Source organism: Prosopis cineraria, unplaced genomic scaffold (genome assembly GCF_029017545.1).
Source record: "Prosopis cineraria cultivar Desert tree isolate PC_DT_omini unplaced genomic scaffold, ASM2901754v1 PC9, whole genome shotgun sequence".
Taxonomy (NCBI): Eukaryota; Viridiplantae; Streptophyta; class Magnoliopsida; order Fabales; family Fabaceae; genus Prosopis; species Prosopis cineraria.
The window spans coordinates 28240529-28258683 of record NW_026555340.1 but is presented as its reverse complement, the minus strand read 5'-3'; the positions used below and the strand labels follow the sequence as shown (position 1 = coordinate 28258683).

Sequence of the window (18155 nt, the reverse complement as noted above, 5' to 3'; positions counted from 1 at the left end):
CAGTATTTTAAATATTAAACCCGAGAGTTATCATTTATCAACCATGTGCGACATATCTTAATAAGATTTGAATCTGACTTGACAAATTAGATGATTTATAGAATCCATGAAACGGATCAAAATATCACGTAGGAAACCATTTAAAACGCATTTTAAAATTTAAATTAAAAGAAGATTCAAGATTTCAAACAAAAATCAAGAATGTTAACCTTCGCTTTGAAATTAAAGAGACATATGCGATGATCCAAACTAGATTATTAATCATAAAAGCGAGAAAAGCAACCCATTTTGGCTCTTTCGATCTCCTACAAATAATTATTTAAGGATCTCTCTTTCGGAAATTAATTTTAAATTCGTTGAGAATAATAATTACAATAGGTGGTGTGACTACACCAATCGTATGTGATTTGCAAGTGATTGTTATAATGAATACCAGCAATGATAGTGTTAGTGATTTCCATAGTGGCTATGATAGCAAGATATTATAATTAATGATGGCATTAATTAATTAATCACTTAACTAAAATACAAAATATAAAGTTGATGGCGGCAACATAGTCATCGTTTTCACCTTTACTTTAATTTCTCTAATCCTGCTTTTCCATTCATATAATACACACACACACCGTATAAAATAACTGTAAATATATCTCAGAGTGTTTGAGTTTAAACATGTGAGGTAACACTACCTAGAGGGGAGAAATAATGGAATCGAGACATGCACATTAAAACGAAAGAGGAAAAGTTGATGGAAAGCATCATATCGAAGCGAGCATATAGGGAATATCTCAGGGAGAAAAGGGGCATAAAGATGAAACACTGTGCAAGATATTGGATCCGATGCATCGATCATGGAATCAAGTAAAGGGGATTAATGTGTAGATATGTAGAATGGCAAGCATAACACACTGTATATATATGGGAAAAATAAAATGGTTGAAATACACACACACACACATATTTGTGGCTCGTACGTGCCATTTTTATAGTGCTCTTAGATAGGATCTGATTTTTTTTCCATGCATTTGCTATCACTTTATTCTTTACACGGATGATTTTTCGAAGTGGCCCTTCTGTTTCTTTATTTATTTTTGCTGTTTTGAGGGGTCAAACGTGTTAGGGTCAGTGGGGGGTAAAATTCAGGAGAGGGAAAACCAAAAAGGCGGTGAATGGGGAGTGGTCAACAGAAGAATTGACAGACGAGGCACGTGTTTACTGTCTTACACATGATGACGAAGATCGATGCCTACGAGTTACGACGACCCAAAGTACATTACACTGAATAATGAATACGCCATCCTCTCTCTCTCTCTCTCTCTCTCCTTGTGTGTGTGGAAAAAGCTGCTGGACGAGGAAGCTCACTAGCTAATAGCTCCATTTTCACAGGGACGATGGGATTCTTGGGCTTCTTTTTCAGAGGCCATTTGTAATTTGTAAAGAAAATTGTCTCTCCCCCCAAAGCACCCAGTGCTCTGTTTGTTTCTGTATATTCATTGGAAAACTAACTCCATGAGGAGCCTTTTATTTATTATTATTTTTATTGGTCTCCCATGAAGTAGGAAAACTTACTTAATTAGGAAACGTTAAATTAGCAGAAACATTGAGATTTGAAACACGGAGGAAGCAGATACCTTGGCTAGCTTCGTGTCCTTTTATGTATGTGCACTGATGTTGACTCGGAACATGTTATACATATATATATTCATCCCACACATGCAAACTACATAATATATATTGATCTTCCTCAAAATGCCGGAGATACTGCTGTGTTGAAAACTCCATTTGATTTGATCGCATATACTGCAATTCCTCCCGAGCTGTGGTCCTTTGTTTATATCCCCTTCTACGGCACGTGGGTCATTTATGTTCCCTCACTTTGCCCCGTCATCTCTGTGCTATAGAAATTGCAACGAAACTGTGCTTGTATTTTATCTCACAGTTTGAAACTCTGAATCTGAAGTGGTAGTCAAGTAAAGCAATCAGATTATTATTGTTTTTTTTTTTTTTGAACAAAATGGAATGATGATGTGTGGCACTAGGAGAGGTTGAACATGGTCCCCAAAAGAAGGGTTGAAAATGGAAGCAACTGTGACGGGGTTGACTGGCGAGGAAGAGTCATATCTGAGGAGAACATATTCAAGAAAACATGGAAGTATAGAAGCGATGCATAATATCATCAAACATTCTCCTAAACCACCGACCAACCAAAAAAGGTTGTAAAAATCTTTGGTTATTTTACACTTAACAACTGAGCTGGCGACCTCAAATCAAGGACAGCTAGCTTGCAAAGGACTAGATCTTATACATATCTTCTAGTAAGAATCCAATCAACGGAAAGCAATCGCCTGTCTAATGTGGATGGATTGGAGTCCTCGACATTTGACGCACAACTGTATTTAATAAGAAATAGAAAGAATAGAAAGAAATTTTCCACGCTTTCATTCTTTTATAGCTTACCTCTCGTGATCGTATAATATGGTAAAAGGGATCTGAATTCACTCGACACTGACAGTGATAGCACCAAATTCACGAAAGGTGTCGTATTATTGGATCCTTGCCACACTTGGAGCAGACCACGATGTTGATTCTGAAAAAAGCCCTTTGGTTGGGAACTGGGAATGGAACGAAGCCCATATACCACTGTGTTAGCCCATACAAGATATTTTGGACCCGCCTTACATGAACTAAGAAAACTTAGCAAGAACCCAGATTAATGTGGACAAAGCGTTGATGGATCCTTTGAAACGATGGGGAGTTCCTCTTAAATTAAAAGAATCCCTTGCCATTTGACCTAGGCGAGGGGTAGTTACAGTACAAGAATTCCTTCTGTCTGTCGTCTGGCTCCAAATCTTGGTTGAAAATCGGTTCGGTTTGGCTCTCACAGGGAAAAATGGCCTCGCTTCGCGGTTATTTATAAAATTATCATTATAACATCAAATAGATAGATAAATTTAAATTGTTAAAATTTAAGTTCAACAGTTTAGGTATAAATTTTGGCCTAAAAAATTTAGAATTATACTGAAAAATTACAACAACATATAATATTTGTTTTTATTTTATTGATTGTGACAAATGTCCATCTATCAGGGATAATTTTGTTTGAAATATAGTTGATAACTAGATATAGACACATTTCTTAACAAGTCAAACATTGATTCATTACATTATAATAAACTAATTCATTCTGTTAAACTCAACTCTCATTTTAAATTGTACAAGTCATTTTTTTTAATTTTTTCAATATATTTTTAAACTGTTGAGGTTAAATTTTATATCCGGACTATTTATGTCAAATTTTAATAGTTTAAATTTATTTATTTATTTAATATGATAATAATAATAATTTTATAATATTTATTTATTATTATAATGACAACTTGTTGTTTCGGAAAAAACGAACGTGGCCGTTTTTTCCTGCTGAGCACGGTAGTCCGAAACCGTTGGAAATGGGTTCTACAATCATGGGCCGAAATAAACAAATAAATATATAAATAAAAGATTTTTAGGCAGCATTTGTATTGATAGATTTAGATCTGAATTTTAGAATTAAAATCTTATATTTAAAATTTATAAATTTAAAATTTTTTGTTTTGGTAGCTTGAAAGTTTTCAAATAAAGAAGAAAGATAAATTAAATTCATAATTAAAATAGAAAATTAAAAATGAGTAAATGAAAATTTTATTTTTATTTTTTAATTGATAAGAGATAAGAAAAGATGTGAAAGCTATAAAGGTGTTAATAGTAAAAATGTAAAAAAAATAAAATACTTAAAATAATTAAAATTTTGAGTGATTAGAGTGTAGAAGGAATTTTAAATTATAAAGAGGTTATAATTTAAAATAAATTTAGATTTTACCAAAATTTAAATTCAAATTTATAAATATTTGTGTATCTAAAAAAAAATTAATTTAAATAAAAATTTAAATTTAAATCTTCATTAATCCAAACACACAGTTAATTAATTTACATTCTTGAAAAATTAGTTAGCATTATTTAAAAATACACATTTTTATATTTATTTCATTTTACGCATTGTCTCGACTCTCAGTTAAAATTTTTTATTGACTATATTCCTTAATTAAAGACATTTTTGAAAAAAATTATTATTTATATTCCTTAATTTTGAAAAAAATTATTAATCATAGTTTAGAATGTGAAAAACGTCATGATACTTTAAAAAACACATTATAAGCATGGACGTAGGAGTATTCATTTATAACAACAATCACCAGTTTTTACCCAAAAAAAAAAAAGGGTAACGTTTCTCAGTGTATTGAAGGATAGTATCAGAAATTTCATCCCGAAAATAATGTATGATGAGAAGATGGAATCTGATTGACATCTGTTAGACTCAGAAGCGTGTTGCAAACTTCAAGAGTACCTCTACGGGTGCACTAGTCCTTAAAAATCAAATAAAAACAAACTATAAACAAAAATATACTTGTAATTCAACGCCTTCATACAAAATTTTTAATTTGATTATTTATTTTTATAAAGTATTTCTAATATTCCAATCCTAATACTATTAGTCTCGTTAAAAAAAATAACAATACTGTAATTTTATTTGCTTACAAGGGATTCCCAAATATGGACACATTAAATTTAGCGTTAAAAATGATTAAATTAAAATAATTATTTATAATATCTTAGGTCAAATCATAGCTATAGTCAACCACATTGCTAGATCCCCCCTTTTGTTTTTACCACTCTGATGTAATTCCATGTCTTTGTTTTTAATACTTCCATGTACTCCTTTAATTTTTATATGTATAAAAAAATTATATCACACATTTTAAAAAAATAATTAATTATAATAGTTATGTTTTAAAATAAAAAAATTCAATGAAAATATCCTGTATTAATTAAAATAAATATGTATTAATTATTTATTGTTAATATAAATTATGATGGGTGATTTAAAAAATATGTAATAAATGCTTGTTGAAATAGATAATTTTTTTTTATAAAAAATACAAATAAAAAGTGATAATTTATCTAATAATAAAAAAATGGAGGAATAATTCCTTGGCTGGCCATTGCTTTGCTTACTGTACAGTTTATCTTAGTAATAGTTTGAACTATCATTTCCACTAATAATAAAAAAATACAATATTAGCAGTTTCTGTTGATGCAATTAACAAGGTTACAATTCATAAACTGAAAAAACTCTTTATAAGATTAAGATGTCAGATTGAAATAGAGAATCAAAATTGCATTTTTAGTATTTTACTTATATGCAAATACACGGGAATGTATCTTATGAAACTGAGAACATGTGAATTTTATAAATTTTATTTTTTAAAATAGAAAGTGAAGATTTTAAATTTTACAAACAATAATAAATTAAGAAAAATATTAATAAGATAAAACTTTGCATGGAAAGATTTTTTTTTTTTTGGTGAGTCACATGTATCCAACTATTGATTTGATTATCAATAAAAAAATCTTCTGAATGAAAATCATATTTAAAGCACCATTAAATATTAAATGTAAATATATTTTTTAATAAGAATTCAAACTATAATCCATTATATTATTAGAAAGACTCGTTTCATATACACAGTACGAGTGGCGGGGGAGTATCTCGTCCAATGTCGGATTCTATTTCGCCCAAAATAAGAGGTTCAGTCAATTCTAATCCTTTTTTAAATTTGAAGCATTTGGGCTCGACCCAAGCTAAGTTAGCAGGGCAAGCTCAACAAATTTGTTACACCCAGTCAAGCACCGATCAATTATCCAAGCCCTCGAACCATTCATGCCATACTGCGTGAGCTAAAAAATGCTAATGAAGACACATGTACAATATAAATCATAAATTAATTTTTCGATTACTAATTTAGTACTGTTTTTATTATCATTTTTACAAATTTATCCTTTTTATCCAATAACATGATATATTTTTAGGGTATCTAATGATTTTTCATACTTCAACTGGCCGATTTAAATCCAACAGCATTTAATAAATCTTACTTTTTTTTTTTGGGCTACGAAATGCAATTTGAAAATATTGTGAGGAATAAATCCTGGAAAAGAAGTAATTTCTTCTTTATTTTTCCTTCTCGGTATGATATATTACCTGCTTTTGTTGGTCCAAATCATATCCATTTTATCAATGATCACAAATAATATTCACATGTTTTACAGCTAATTGATATATTGTACCGCAAACCTTGTTCGAGCCATCTCAAATCATTGCTTTCAAGATTCCTTTTGTGCGAGAATTTTGAGTGTCAATAACCTCGAAAATTCGTGTAAAGCTTTAGCTAGTTGCACTGATGGGCATTTGGAAGCTAATGGTCAAACCTTATTCATGCACAAAAAAATGCTATTCCTTTTTCGACAAAAAAAAAATGGTATTCATTTCATATCTATTGGAATTAAATGCAAAAGTTACTTGATATCTAAGACATTATTATAACAAGCATAATGAAACCAAACCCAGCTCCATTCTGATCTAAGAATAAAAAACTGTAACCCTTAGGAGATCTTCAAACAAACCTAGTCATGACTAATATCTCTGTCCTTGCTCTTCTTAATCGTGATGGACAAGCAGAAGCATTCTGTGAGGTCATATTGTGGAACTGTGCATTCCTCCGATTGAACCATCACCGTGTGGTGGAGGGTTTATTTATCCGTTGCAACCCAGTACTGCTTCACAGCAAACAACACCTTCTCTGAAACATGAGGGCCATCCTCATGATCCACCATTTGAGTATTCCATCTCATCCCTTTCACCAGTCTTCCCACCTGTATCAGCACATTCACATTATCTCTGAATATCACTGCTCCTTCTGGCCTTAATATACGGTCCATCTCTAGCAGGATCTCTTCTGCATTGCACCTGTATTCACTATCTCAGTCAGAAAAAAAACCCCATTTTATTCATTGATCATGAAAAATATCAATTCCTCGTCGGTTTTAAAAGTTCATACTTATCCTTGTACAAGCTGAAAATGCCATTTGCATGGATAAGGTCGTATGTCCTAGGATATGTAGAGAAGGCTTCACACCTAGCAGAACATACCAGATGAGAAGTCTGTATGATACCCATGATTTGATCTGTCTGACATTTCATTGATGATTGAAACAGTATATAGCCCATTTCATAAACTCACCAGTCATGATAAATGCCAATCAATCCACGCTCAAATATAACACCGAGGGTATCTTTCTCAGCAATGGTAGGGATAACGTTCATGACCCACAATTTGGAAGATTCAAGGGCAGCAGCAAAACTGCCGAGGCCAGCGTTCATGTCCATGATGTTTCTGTACCTACCCGAGTCAATGATTTTATTGATTTGTTTGTAAGCCTGAACATGTTTGGTCCATATTTTGTCGTCTTCATTGTACATTTCCACGGATACACCGTCAACGGACCCGCTAGATAATCTGGCAGGAACAGCATTGAGCCTCTCTGGGAATGGCTTCCATGAATCACTGCCTTTAGGTGAAGGAGTCACACAGTTCTCCATCTTCTTGTACCTGGACACAATGACAGAAAGTTCAGACAAAAATATTTTGAATTACTGGATTTCTGAAATGCTTAAGCATCTCAAGAGAGAAACATACCAGACGTCCGGTGAAGATTCACAAATTGTTGGTTGAGAACTTTGTCCACGACATTCATCAGAATTTAATCTTTTTCTCCATACAGCAATTTCACCCATTTCGTGTTTCTTTTCCCAGCAGAGAAGTTTAGCCATTTCTTCAATCTTCCTCTGCTCCTCTTCAAGTTCTTCTGCAGGACGCGCCCATGCTTGATGGTTATTCTTCCAATTTATTGGAGGACCAGAAAGCACCCAGTAACCACCAGGCCTAAGAATTCGATCCACTTCCATCATGTATAATCCGTCTGTGCATTTTTTCAATCCAACAATCAATGGAATATAATTTTCAAAACATAAATATGACAAATTATAGCAAAAGAAAAATCAAAATTATATATATTGATCTCACCATTTCCTCCCCATGGAATCAAACACCTGGAACAATGAGCCATGTCATATGATCCAGCAGGGAAAGGTAGCTTTATGGTTCCTAGAACTCCAATGATTGCTGGAACACCTCTTTCCAAAGCAAATTGAACTTGCGCTTCATGAGAGTCCCTTGGCGCAATTGACATTGTAATCACATTCTTCTTAAACAAGTATGCACCCAAACTAGCAACCTACGGCACCACGACCATCATTCATTGAAAAACTAGGCTGTAATAAACAAACAGAATGCTCGGTGTGTACAATTTTCACCATGAGATCTCATATCGGAGAATATATATATGAGGTAACAGTAAATATAGAACATGCATAAGATTTGGTGAAAATGAGGATGCTTGTGAATATTGTTGCTTACCCCACAACCAGTATCTAAAGCAGTTCTAACCATGCCATCAGATATAGGTATGACAGAAGCAAGTTGATCGATGTAAGCATCGGCTCCTTCAGGAAACTGTGTTCCTCCACCAGGAAACCTGAACACATTACCTTCATACTGAATCCAATTCTGCACAGCCTTCTCAATTGTGAGACTCTTATAAGGCGCATTGGCATATGGCACATAATCACGACTCTTAGGCCATGGAAACGGCGTCGCATATCCTTTGGGCGCAGGGATGAGGCAATGAAGCTTTTGTTCTGGAGGATAGCAATGTCTTTCTCTGTAATTCATGTTCTCTCGCGGGAATTTCATGGCTCGAGTTTGATCATGACAGGGCGTGAAATCACTGTAACGATCCTCACAAGGCTCAAAGTTTTTTATCGGAGCATCAGAATCATCATCAGGCGTGGTGGTCGATGCAGCAGTGTCACGATGAGTCTCGTAATTTAAATCAGAGAGAATGGTGCAATCTGTGTGTTTGGTAATCTCAGCGGCTATGCGGTCTCCTTTACCAGAACCACCCCGTCGCCAAGCACCAAATAAAAAGAAGCAACCACATAGGCCGGCGATGATCAGGATTTGCATAGTATTCCCTTGGTTTCTGTTGTCTTTCGTGTTCTCTTTTGTCGCCATGATCAATAATAGCTTTCTCTTTAATCTTTCAATCCAAATTGGAGTTCAGATCGCTACATATAACATGTGAATGCATATATAAAAATAATCATGAAATGGTATAAAACCAATCAAAGCGAAGAGGGAGGGAGGAGACTTACTGATCTGAGATTGAGAAATATCATCAGAAGAGAGGGAAGATGCTGATGTTGGGAGGGAATGAATCCATGAAAGATGAAGGATCAGGTTACTTGGGGTTCATGGGAAATGGTGAAGGAACGGGAAGGTGGGGGGAGCAAAGTGTTTGTGTTGTTTGACCCGAGTTTTATGTAGTTAGTGGAAACCGAGGTGATATTGCGACATGTACGAAGACGCACGAACTTGTGAAATGTGGGTCCCTTTGTTGTTCCTCTCTCTTACCTTTATTGGTATGAAAGTTCCTTCGAGTAGTTTTTGTTTTTTTGACCAGCTCTTCTGGCAGTTACATGATATTTTCCCTCTTCAATCACAAACATCCATTTCACACATGTTGGAAACCAACTGCAAAATAATAATAATAATAATAATAATAAATAAATAATAGAAAACAGAATAAAAGAGAAAGATAAAAAGAAACCAACCTAAGTTTAACAGCTTAGGTAATTTAAAAAAAAATAGAGATCTACTATCATTAATTTATTCTTTTTAAACTTAATTCTCTCTTTGTTTATCTCAATTATGGCTGAATTTAATTTCAATTACAAAGAAGGTTTTGATCAAAAATTTCTTACTTTAGAACTTTATGTGCAATTTGTCACTTTACAAATCTTGGGACTAAAAAAATTAATATAACCATGTGAAAAAAATTTTAATGACTTTGAGTCTGAATGAAAAATTCAAACTTCCAACTACGTTACTCGGCTTGTTTAAAAAAAACAAAATATTAAAAATTGAAAACGTTGTGGATTGGATACACCAACTCGGCTATCTCCACGTTGACAAACAAAAAGGTAACATTTTTAGTAATGATTAAAATAAGACGCATGATATTCCATCACCTGTCTTGATTTGAGGTGGCTTTATTCTTCTGAATAACCTAACATTCTTTACCTTTGAAATTTCCCATCTCCTACACGTTGAGCTCATTGCTTCTGGCCTTCTATTAACTCTGTTGACCCATGCATGGGGCTTTCACTCATATATGAAGTTATCCATGTCACATCCTTCAACTCTACACCAAATCTTCACTTTTATAGGACGAGCCTTTGAGGATCTTCACCCTCTTCTTTGACCAAAGCTTCTAACAACGTCTCAGTTATTTGTCAAGGAAAATCTATTCACTGTCATGTTTGTTTCCCCCCTTTTATAGCAGATATTCATTGTCATGTTGCTGGGCTTGGTTTAGACAGGAATGTGAACATATCTAGTTCTATTAGTATTTGTTTCCTGTGAGCTCCTTTACTATCACGAGACATTCACGTGTCATGCACGATGAAATTCCCAAGAAAATGAAGGGTACAGTTAATTCATAGTTGTTTGATATCTGGACTCGTAAATGATGCAATATTTTTATTCAGCATTACGCTTTTGAATCACATTATAGATTTTTTTTATATGATGTGGGCTTCAGCCCAATCATGTAATTATGGTCATTCCATTGGTTGGACGAGCAAACTTTGGTTTTGGATCCTCACCCAAAGCTTACTGCTACAGAATGGGTCATCTTTTGACTTCTGAGAGCCAGTTTTCACTACTCTCATTTGATTTCTATGCAAATCTATACGTATAAATGAAATGGCAGAGTTTAACATATGCCTAATAGGGATTTAATTTCACGGAATGCTATGAGGGCGAAGTTTATGGAAAAAAACTGAACCTTTGTATCACAGGCGAGAGATTTTCTCTCCAGAACAGGATAAGGATGAAACGGCTGGAGAGAAAAAGATGTGTAGCCGTTGGGATAAACACCATAGTGCCTTCTCCGGTTCTCCCTGCCGCTGCAACGTCCGTCTAGTCCCCACCTCCCAGTCGGCGTCGACCGGCAACATCAGACATTCAGACAGCCAGCTTTTGCAAGCATCGATCTCATTCCCAGTAAATTAAGGTATGTTTCTGCCTGTCTCCTGCGAGGTTTTCATCCTACTCAAGATCCTTTGGGGGTGGGATTGAGAATTTAACGCAAAAATAAACAGTTTTGGGAATTCAAAAAAAAAGGAAAAGGAAAAGAAGGCGATTTTTTAGGTTCTATTAGTGCAGTCTTTCTTGAGCAAAACTTTATGTTTTCGTTAATTTCTCTTCACAAAAGTTCAGCTTCTCTCTTCATTCCTGGTCTGCTTTTTGTCAATTCCATTGCTGGCATTTTACTTTTATCCCTTGATGGTAAGACTGCAATTAACTTCATAGAGAGTGAAATGCATTTGGAGAAGTCTAGTTATTGCTTACTTTCTTTCAATTTGTTGATTTAATTTTAGACGTTTTTTCGGGTTTTGCATTGGTTGATATTTAGGGGGAAAGCTTGTTTGCCATAGCATAAAGAAGCAAGCAAGCAGGCTTATGTCCTGCTACCGAATGATTTTCTTTTTTTATGTACATACAAATGCAAGGAACCGCTTATGTTTGGTTGATGGATTTTATTTGATTATTAGTCATATAATTATTCGTAATGTGTGTGCCATCTTGGAATGAGTCTTACTTTACTTCATAAAGACGTTGCTGCTGTTGTAAGATCTCAAAAGGACCGCCTTAAAAGCACTTGAAATCTTCAACTCAGTGAAAGATGAAGATGGATTCAAGCACACATTATTCACTTATAAATGCATGGTTGAAAAACTTGGTTTCCGTAGGGAATTTAAGGCAATGGACAACTTCTTTAGGAGATGAGATTGAATATTGATAACAGCTTATTGGAGGGGGTGTTTATTGAAGCTATGAAGAACGTAACTATGGGAAGAAGGGGAAGCTTCAGTAAGCCGTAGATGGACTTCTACAATTGTGAGCCATTTGTTCAATCACTTAATATGATCATGAATATACTGGTTGAGCAAGGGTATATTTTCAATCAAGCCCACAAGGTATACTTGAGCATGAGAGATAAAGGGATTGCTCCTGATGTAGTACAAGCAAGCCTCATGCTGCTTTGAGGCTTCTCAATAAACATGCCTTCCCAGGGGTCTGATTGCAATGCAGTAGCATATTGCACAGCTATTGCCAGATTTTATGAATGCAATCATCCAGTTAAAGGATATGAATTGTTTCATGAAATGCTCATCCAATGTTTATGTTCTGATATAGCTACATTCAATATAAGCTTATTTACTTTGTAAGAAGGGTGATGTCCTAGAAAGTGAAAAACTTCTTGACAAGGTTTTAAAGAGGGGGTTTCTCCTAATTCATCCACTTTCGACATTTTTGTTTCAAGGACTTTGTACGAAAGGTGCTCTTACCAAGCCTGTCAAATTATCTAATAGTGTGTCTAGGCAAGGCCTAACTAGTTCCCGATGTTGTAACCTATAATACATTAATTTGTGGATTGTGTAAAAATTTAAAGGTTGTGGGTGCTGAGAGGTATTTGCACAAAATGGTTAATGATGGATTTCAGCCTGATGGCTTCACCCATAATAGTATTATTGATGGATACTGCAAAATGCAAGGAATGTGTTGAAGGATGCGATCTTCAAGGGATTCATACCTGATGAGCTTTCCTATTGTTCCTTAATTAATAAATTATGCCAAGATGGTGAGATAGATCATGCCATGGCTGTTCTTAAAGACGCACCGGGAAAAAGTATGAGGCCTAGCATTATTATTTACAATACCTTTCAAAGGTATGGGTGAAAATAGGCAGGGTAGAGCATGATTTAATCTAATAGGTCTGAGCTTATATGATATATCAGAAGCTTGAATTTGGCCTTAAACCTATATAAGGTTTTTACGCATAACTTAAGCTTGAGCCTATTTAAAGTTTGACTTGACTTAAAAACTTATTTAAAAATTTACTTAAATGTATGTGGGCTTTTTGAATAGGCTTACATTATAAGCCTTAAAGATCTTATATAAATTTTAGGACTATTAAACCTTTATATATACAAGCTAATTTACCACTAAAATACATAATAAGTAAGGGGACTTATTAACTACAATACAATATAATAATGACATTAAATTCAATACGTGCATATGTCAAATATAGCTGAAAAACATAAACAAGAAAATAGAAATGAAAAGGAACATATTGATAAAAAAAATTAGGTGATGAAACTGATATATTATAAATTCATCATGCAAAAAATAATAAAAAAAAAACATAGGCAAGAAAGAACTACCTAATGCTTTTGAGTTTTGATCTAAAAGAAGAATGAGAAGATGATGAAGAAAGAAGGTGGAAGTGATTATATTCAAAATTTAAAATTAAATATTATATATATGTAATGTATTATATAATAATATACATGTAAATAAGCTAACCTATAAAGTTTGTAGGTTAAATCCTATAAAAATAGGCATGGCCTACTTATTTAAATAGGCTTAATGATAAAATATGGATGAGATTTAATTACTTTTATTTAGAAATACTTTATTAGTATTGTTTTAATAAGGATATTGAATATCCATTAAATTATTTAGGGTTTATTAGATTTGATTTAATATTCAAGGTTTAGTATTATTTTATTTAGTATCTATAATTTATTTTTTATTTAAGTATTATCTCAAATAAAATAGGATATCTGAATTAGTTAGATACCTTTTTTTTATCTTTTAAATTATGATTTGATTTAAATTTAGATTTATTATTATTTTATTATTTCTAAAGCTCTATAAATAGTATTAGAATTTTTCATTTGTATTCAACTTTAAGTATTATTGAATAGGAGTTTTCGAGAATTTTAACCTTTTCCTTCCTTCTTTTTCTTTCCCTCCTCCTTCTTCTCTCTGTTCCTCCCTTCCCTTATCATTTTACATCACTTAATCAAAGGCTTAAATCTATCTTGGCTTGTGTAGTATATAGGTTTGGCATAGCTTAAGGTAGGCTAGCCTGCAGGCTTTTGATAAGAGTTTGAACTACTTTCATCCCTAGATTCAAAGGGCTATCTCAATTGGGTCTTGTTTTGTCAACTTTGTAACTAATTAATGAGATGTTAGAAAATGGTCGCTTTTCTAATATATGAACATACAATTTTATTTAGTTATAAATGGCTTGTGCAAGATGGGTTGTATATCTAATGCCAGTAAACTCATGAATGATGCTATATGTTGATGGGTGTCTTCCAGACATATTTACATTCAGTACTTTGATCGACGACTATTGTAAATAATTGAAGTTAGATGATGCCATTGATATGGTGGATAGAGTGTGGAGTCAAGGTGTGACTCCTGATGTTATCACGTATAACACTAAATGGGCTTTGTAAGGCTGCAAAATATGAAGACGTAATAGAGACTTTCAAAACGATGTTGGAGAAGGAGCATGTTCCTAACATAATTACATACAACATATTACATAATGATAGAAAGCCTTTGCAAAGAAACTAAATAATGAAGTTTTGGATTTTCTTTGGAAAATGAAAAGCTCGGGTTTGACTCCTTTGCAAAATTTGGCATCATTGATTAATGGGCTCGGTGAGATTGGTGATCTTGAAGGAGCTTATCAGCTTTTCAGGACAGAAAACCAACACAAGATTTTTCAAACCGCAAAAATATATAATATAATGATTAATGCATACTCTGAAAAGCTTGATATGAATACAACAGAAAATTTGTTTGCTGATATGAATGAAAAAGGATGTAATCCAGATAGCTGTACTTATTGGGTCATGATTGATGGTTTCTGCAAGACTGGAAATGTTACTTCTGGATACAATTTTCTGTTGGAGAAGATTAAAAAGGGGTTTATTCCATCACTGACAACATTTGGACGGGTTCTAAATTGTCTTTGTATGAAGCACTAGATCGGTGAGGCTACTGGCATCATCCACCTTATGGTAGCCAAGGGCATTGCCCCAGATACTGTTAATACAATTTTTGAAGCTGATAAAAAGGAGGTAGTAGCACCTAAGATTGTTGTGGAAGACTTGCTGAAGAAGAGCCGTATAACTTATCATGCCTATGAGCTATTATATGACGAGGTTAGAGATAAGAAGACACTGGAGAAAAATCCTCCAACCATGAATTCACGTAAATCAAGGACCAGGTTACCAGTTGTTGATTAAACTATGTGTAAGACTTCCTGATCTACAACTTGGTTCATAGGATAAGAGAACTTACAGTAGATGCACAAAAAAATGAACTTCCTAGAATCTGAAAATGAACTTAAGGTAAATTCTATTTATAGCTTTCTTTACCACAAATTTATCCACAAACAAAAATAAAACACTAGGAATTTTTTGTTTTGGAATTTTCAGGGGTTAGCACAAAGTGATTTCAAATTTGAACTCAAGATTGCAAGTTACTTTAGTGAAGGCATTTCTTATATCAAAGTCTCTGCAACTTGGGAAATAGTTGAATTTAATACTCACTTAGCAGATTGGAATGTTGCTGAATGTTCTATTGTCCCAAATGCAAAATAACCATTATTTACATTTTTCTAAGGAAGCGATGATGAAGCATCTACAAATGTGCTAGGTTGCCCTGGGGACGATTGTAAATAGATTGAAGTTTAAGAATCCTCCATGATACGTATGTTATATCCTAACCCATGTCTTGGGAATTAATTCCGCTTTATGTCTTAACTCATAAATAGTATCTAGTTTCTTTTGGGATAATATAACAGTGGGCCAAAGCCCAAAAAACAAAAACACATTACACCAAGTACCGGCGATCCTTAAAAGTTCTTTACCCACAAGGCCACCAACAAAATTGGCCAGTTCCCTTGATACCGGCATCTCTTTCTGGACAAGGTTTTGTCATAATATTATCTTGAACTTGTAACACGGTGAACTAGCGCTAGTGATTGTGTGAATCCTTCAATATCATTTACAATTCATCATTATGAGATACAAGGCTTCTGTTTTAAGCAAATAGCTTTAGCTTCATTGTGACATTTGCTTTGTTGACTATGGTTGCAAGTTGCAAAATGCGTGGGAGATTTTTAATGCATTTTTTGACGAAATATTACAAGAGTTATCTTTCCATTCAGAGTCTTGCTAATTTACATTCTCGCCTCATTGTTTGAATTAAACGTGATGGGAATCAAACAAGGTGGCTCACTGTTGTCAAGTTAGTGAAGCATTTGTGATTTGTCAAATGAATTAGGTGGAAGACAGTGCAGAGTATCAAAAACAAACCAAGCACAAAAAGTGGTTAAAAGCCATGCCCAAAATCCTCATGAATGTGAATTATGAGGCACGCCGTGTCAAGAGAAAGGCGTGGACACTCAATCAAGAACAAGGCAAGTATTGATGATCTCCAACTACACACAACTGTAAGATAATGATCATGCCCCTTAGAATTAGTTTTATATAGACTACAAAAACCGTGGAGTCTTTAGATTTTGCACTTTCTAAAATAGTGTTATTATGTTGATAATGGAAGCGGGATTCTCTTTTCATAATTATGAAGAATCATTTTTCTTAATTTAGCTAAGCTTGATTGTTTTATTATCATTCAAACATCCCTTTAAGTAATGGCAGTTCCGATGTACAATTTCAACAAACTTACTTTTAGGGCATGTTAGTTTGGGAAATGGAGGATTTAATTTTTGTTTCTCTATGCATGATGTTAAATTTTTTGTTTTCAAAATTCTTTTTTCATTTCATCACTTTGTTTTATATCTACTAAAAAATCCCTTAAAATTTATAATTAAATATTTTCATTCCGTTAGAGGAGCCTGCAAGGTGGCTTTAATGTATGAGAATTTGTAATTTTTTGATAGTTGTCTAATATATTCTCAATGAAAGAACTCATTAACTGTCAAGATGGCCGAGTTGGTCTAAGGCGCCAGTTTCAGGTACTGGTCCGAAAGGGCATGGGTTCGAATCCCATTCTTGACAACATTGCTGTTTTTCTTCCTCCTCCGTAGTGCAGCGAGTCTTTCCTTCTATCCCCTTCCCACGGCTTTGCAAATGCGCATTAATCAGTTAATCTTTTCTCTCTCGTCATTCAAATACCACTCGGACGCAATTGTGCCTAGCTCTAGAAGTTGGCATGATTGTTGAAGAATCAAAATGGGATTGTCCTAGAAGCTGTTGATCTTATGGAGAATAAAAATGCTTAATTATAGAACTAAAGAAGTATTGCAGGAGTTGGATTAAGGTTTACTTACCGCTGTCCACCTGTGTGACCAATGATTAATCAATACCGACTTGGTATGTGTTGGAATAAGGCGCGTCAGGAAAAAGTTTATGCTGTCGTATACACAGTGCTTAAGTAAGATATAAATCTGAATGAAATTATAAATTAATGTCATTTTCATAGTGACTTCAATTTTTCACCTTCTTATCGGGTTTTCATCGGTTGGTTTACACATACGAAGCTTAAGGCCAAGAGCTTCAGGACTATTTGAGTCATTCCACTGCAAAGAAATGAATGCATGGTTGGGAAGGGTTAATTTCATTATATATCCCTAGTGGAACATCCCTGATAGGACATATCAAAACGTGAAAACTTCATGTAATTTTGTCTTTTGCGTACGGCACCATTTTGTTTGAAAATTGCACTGACAAATTAAACTTCCAGAGTCATTGATGATTTAATCACGAGTATTTTACTCCAAATACTTGGCAATTAAATAAACAAGATATCATGCTATACGGGTTTGTGAATAAATAAGTTCAATACTTATCATATCCTAGTCAAAAAAATCGACATTGATCTGAAACAACCACTGAATCTAACAAAGGACACAGTTCGGATTTAAGAAACTTAAACCTTTTTTATTGTATACTTTTTGATTATGTTGTCCGGTTTTTTTTTTTTATAAATTTTTGCACAATGAATTAGCAAAAGTATTACTTGTAAGTTGTAACCTAAGTATCATATCCTTTTTTTTTTAATGGAAAAAAAAGGCGGTCCTTGTAGAAAAATGTAGGGGCCGAAAATAAGGGGTAGGTCATTAATTAGAAGAATTAATTAGGAGGTGCATGCGTTGCTGAAGACAGTTTGGGAGCACGTAAGGCCCAAAATCGTACTCCCTGGACCTCCTTTTTCTATATTCATGCCAACCACAATTAACGCCTTCCCCAATCATCTTCCCTT

At 33.9% G+C, this 18155-nt stretch overlaps 1 protein-coding gene, 1 non-coding gene and 1 pseudogene across 3 annotated transcripts; 2 read left to right on the top strand and 1 right to left on the bottom strand.

Moving 5' to 3' along the window:
- Positions 1 to 6347: 6347 nt before the first annotated feature.
- LOC129320933 (probable methyltransferase PMT2) lies at positions 6348 to 9279 on the bottom strand. 2 transcript variants are annotated; one of them, XM_054966615.1, is made up of 7 exons: positions 9149 to 9279; positions 8352 to 9061; positions 7959 to 8169; positions 7572 to 7854; positions 7116 to 7484; positions 6933 to 7010; positions 6348 to 6841 (listed from the first exon to the last, which is right to left on the bottom strand). In XM_054966615.1, the coding sequence occupies exons 2-7, from the start codon at positions 9006 to 9008 to the stop codon at positions 6625 to 6627; spliced, it is 1815 nt and encodes a 604-aa protein (XP_054822590.1). In that variant the 5' UTR covers positions 9009 to 9061; positions 9149 to 9279; the 3' UTR covers positions 6348 to 6624. The 2 variants fall into 2 exon arrangements, with proteins under 2 accessions (XP_054822590.1, XP_054822591.1); XM_054966616.1 differs by lacking the exon at positions 6933 to 7010.
- Positions 9280 to 10748: 1469 nt separating this feature from the next.
- On the top strand, positions 10749 to 15172 carry LOC129319731 (putative pentatricopeptide repeat-containing protein At1g74580; annotated as a pseudogene).
- A 1698-nt stretch (positions 15173 to 16870) lies between these two features.
- TRNAL-CAG (transfer RNA leucine (anticodon CAG)) lies at positions 16871 to 16951 on the top strand. Its single transcript has one exon. It is a non-coding gene; the product is annotated as a tRNA-Leu (tRNA).
- The last annotated feature ends 1204 nt before the right edge of the window (positions 16952 to 18155 follow it).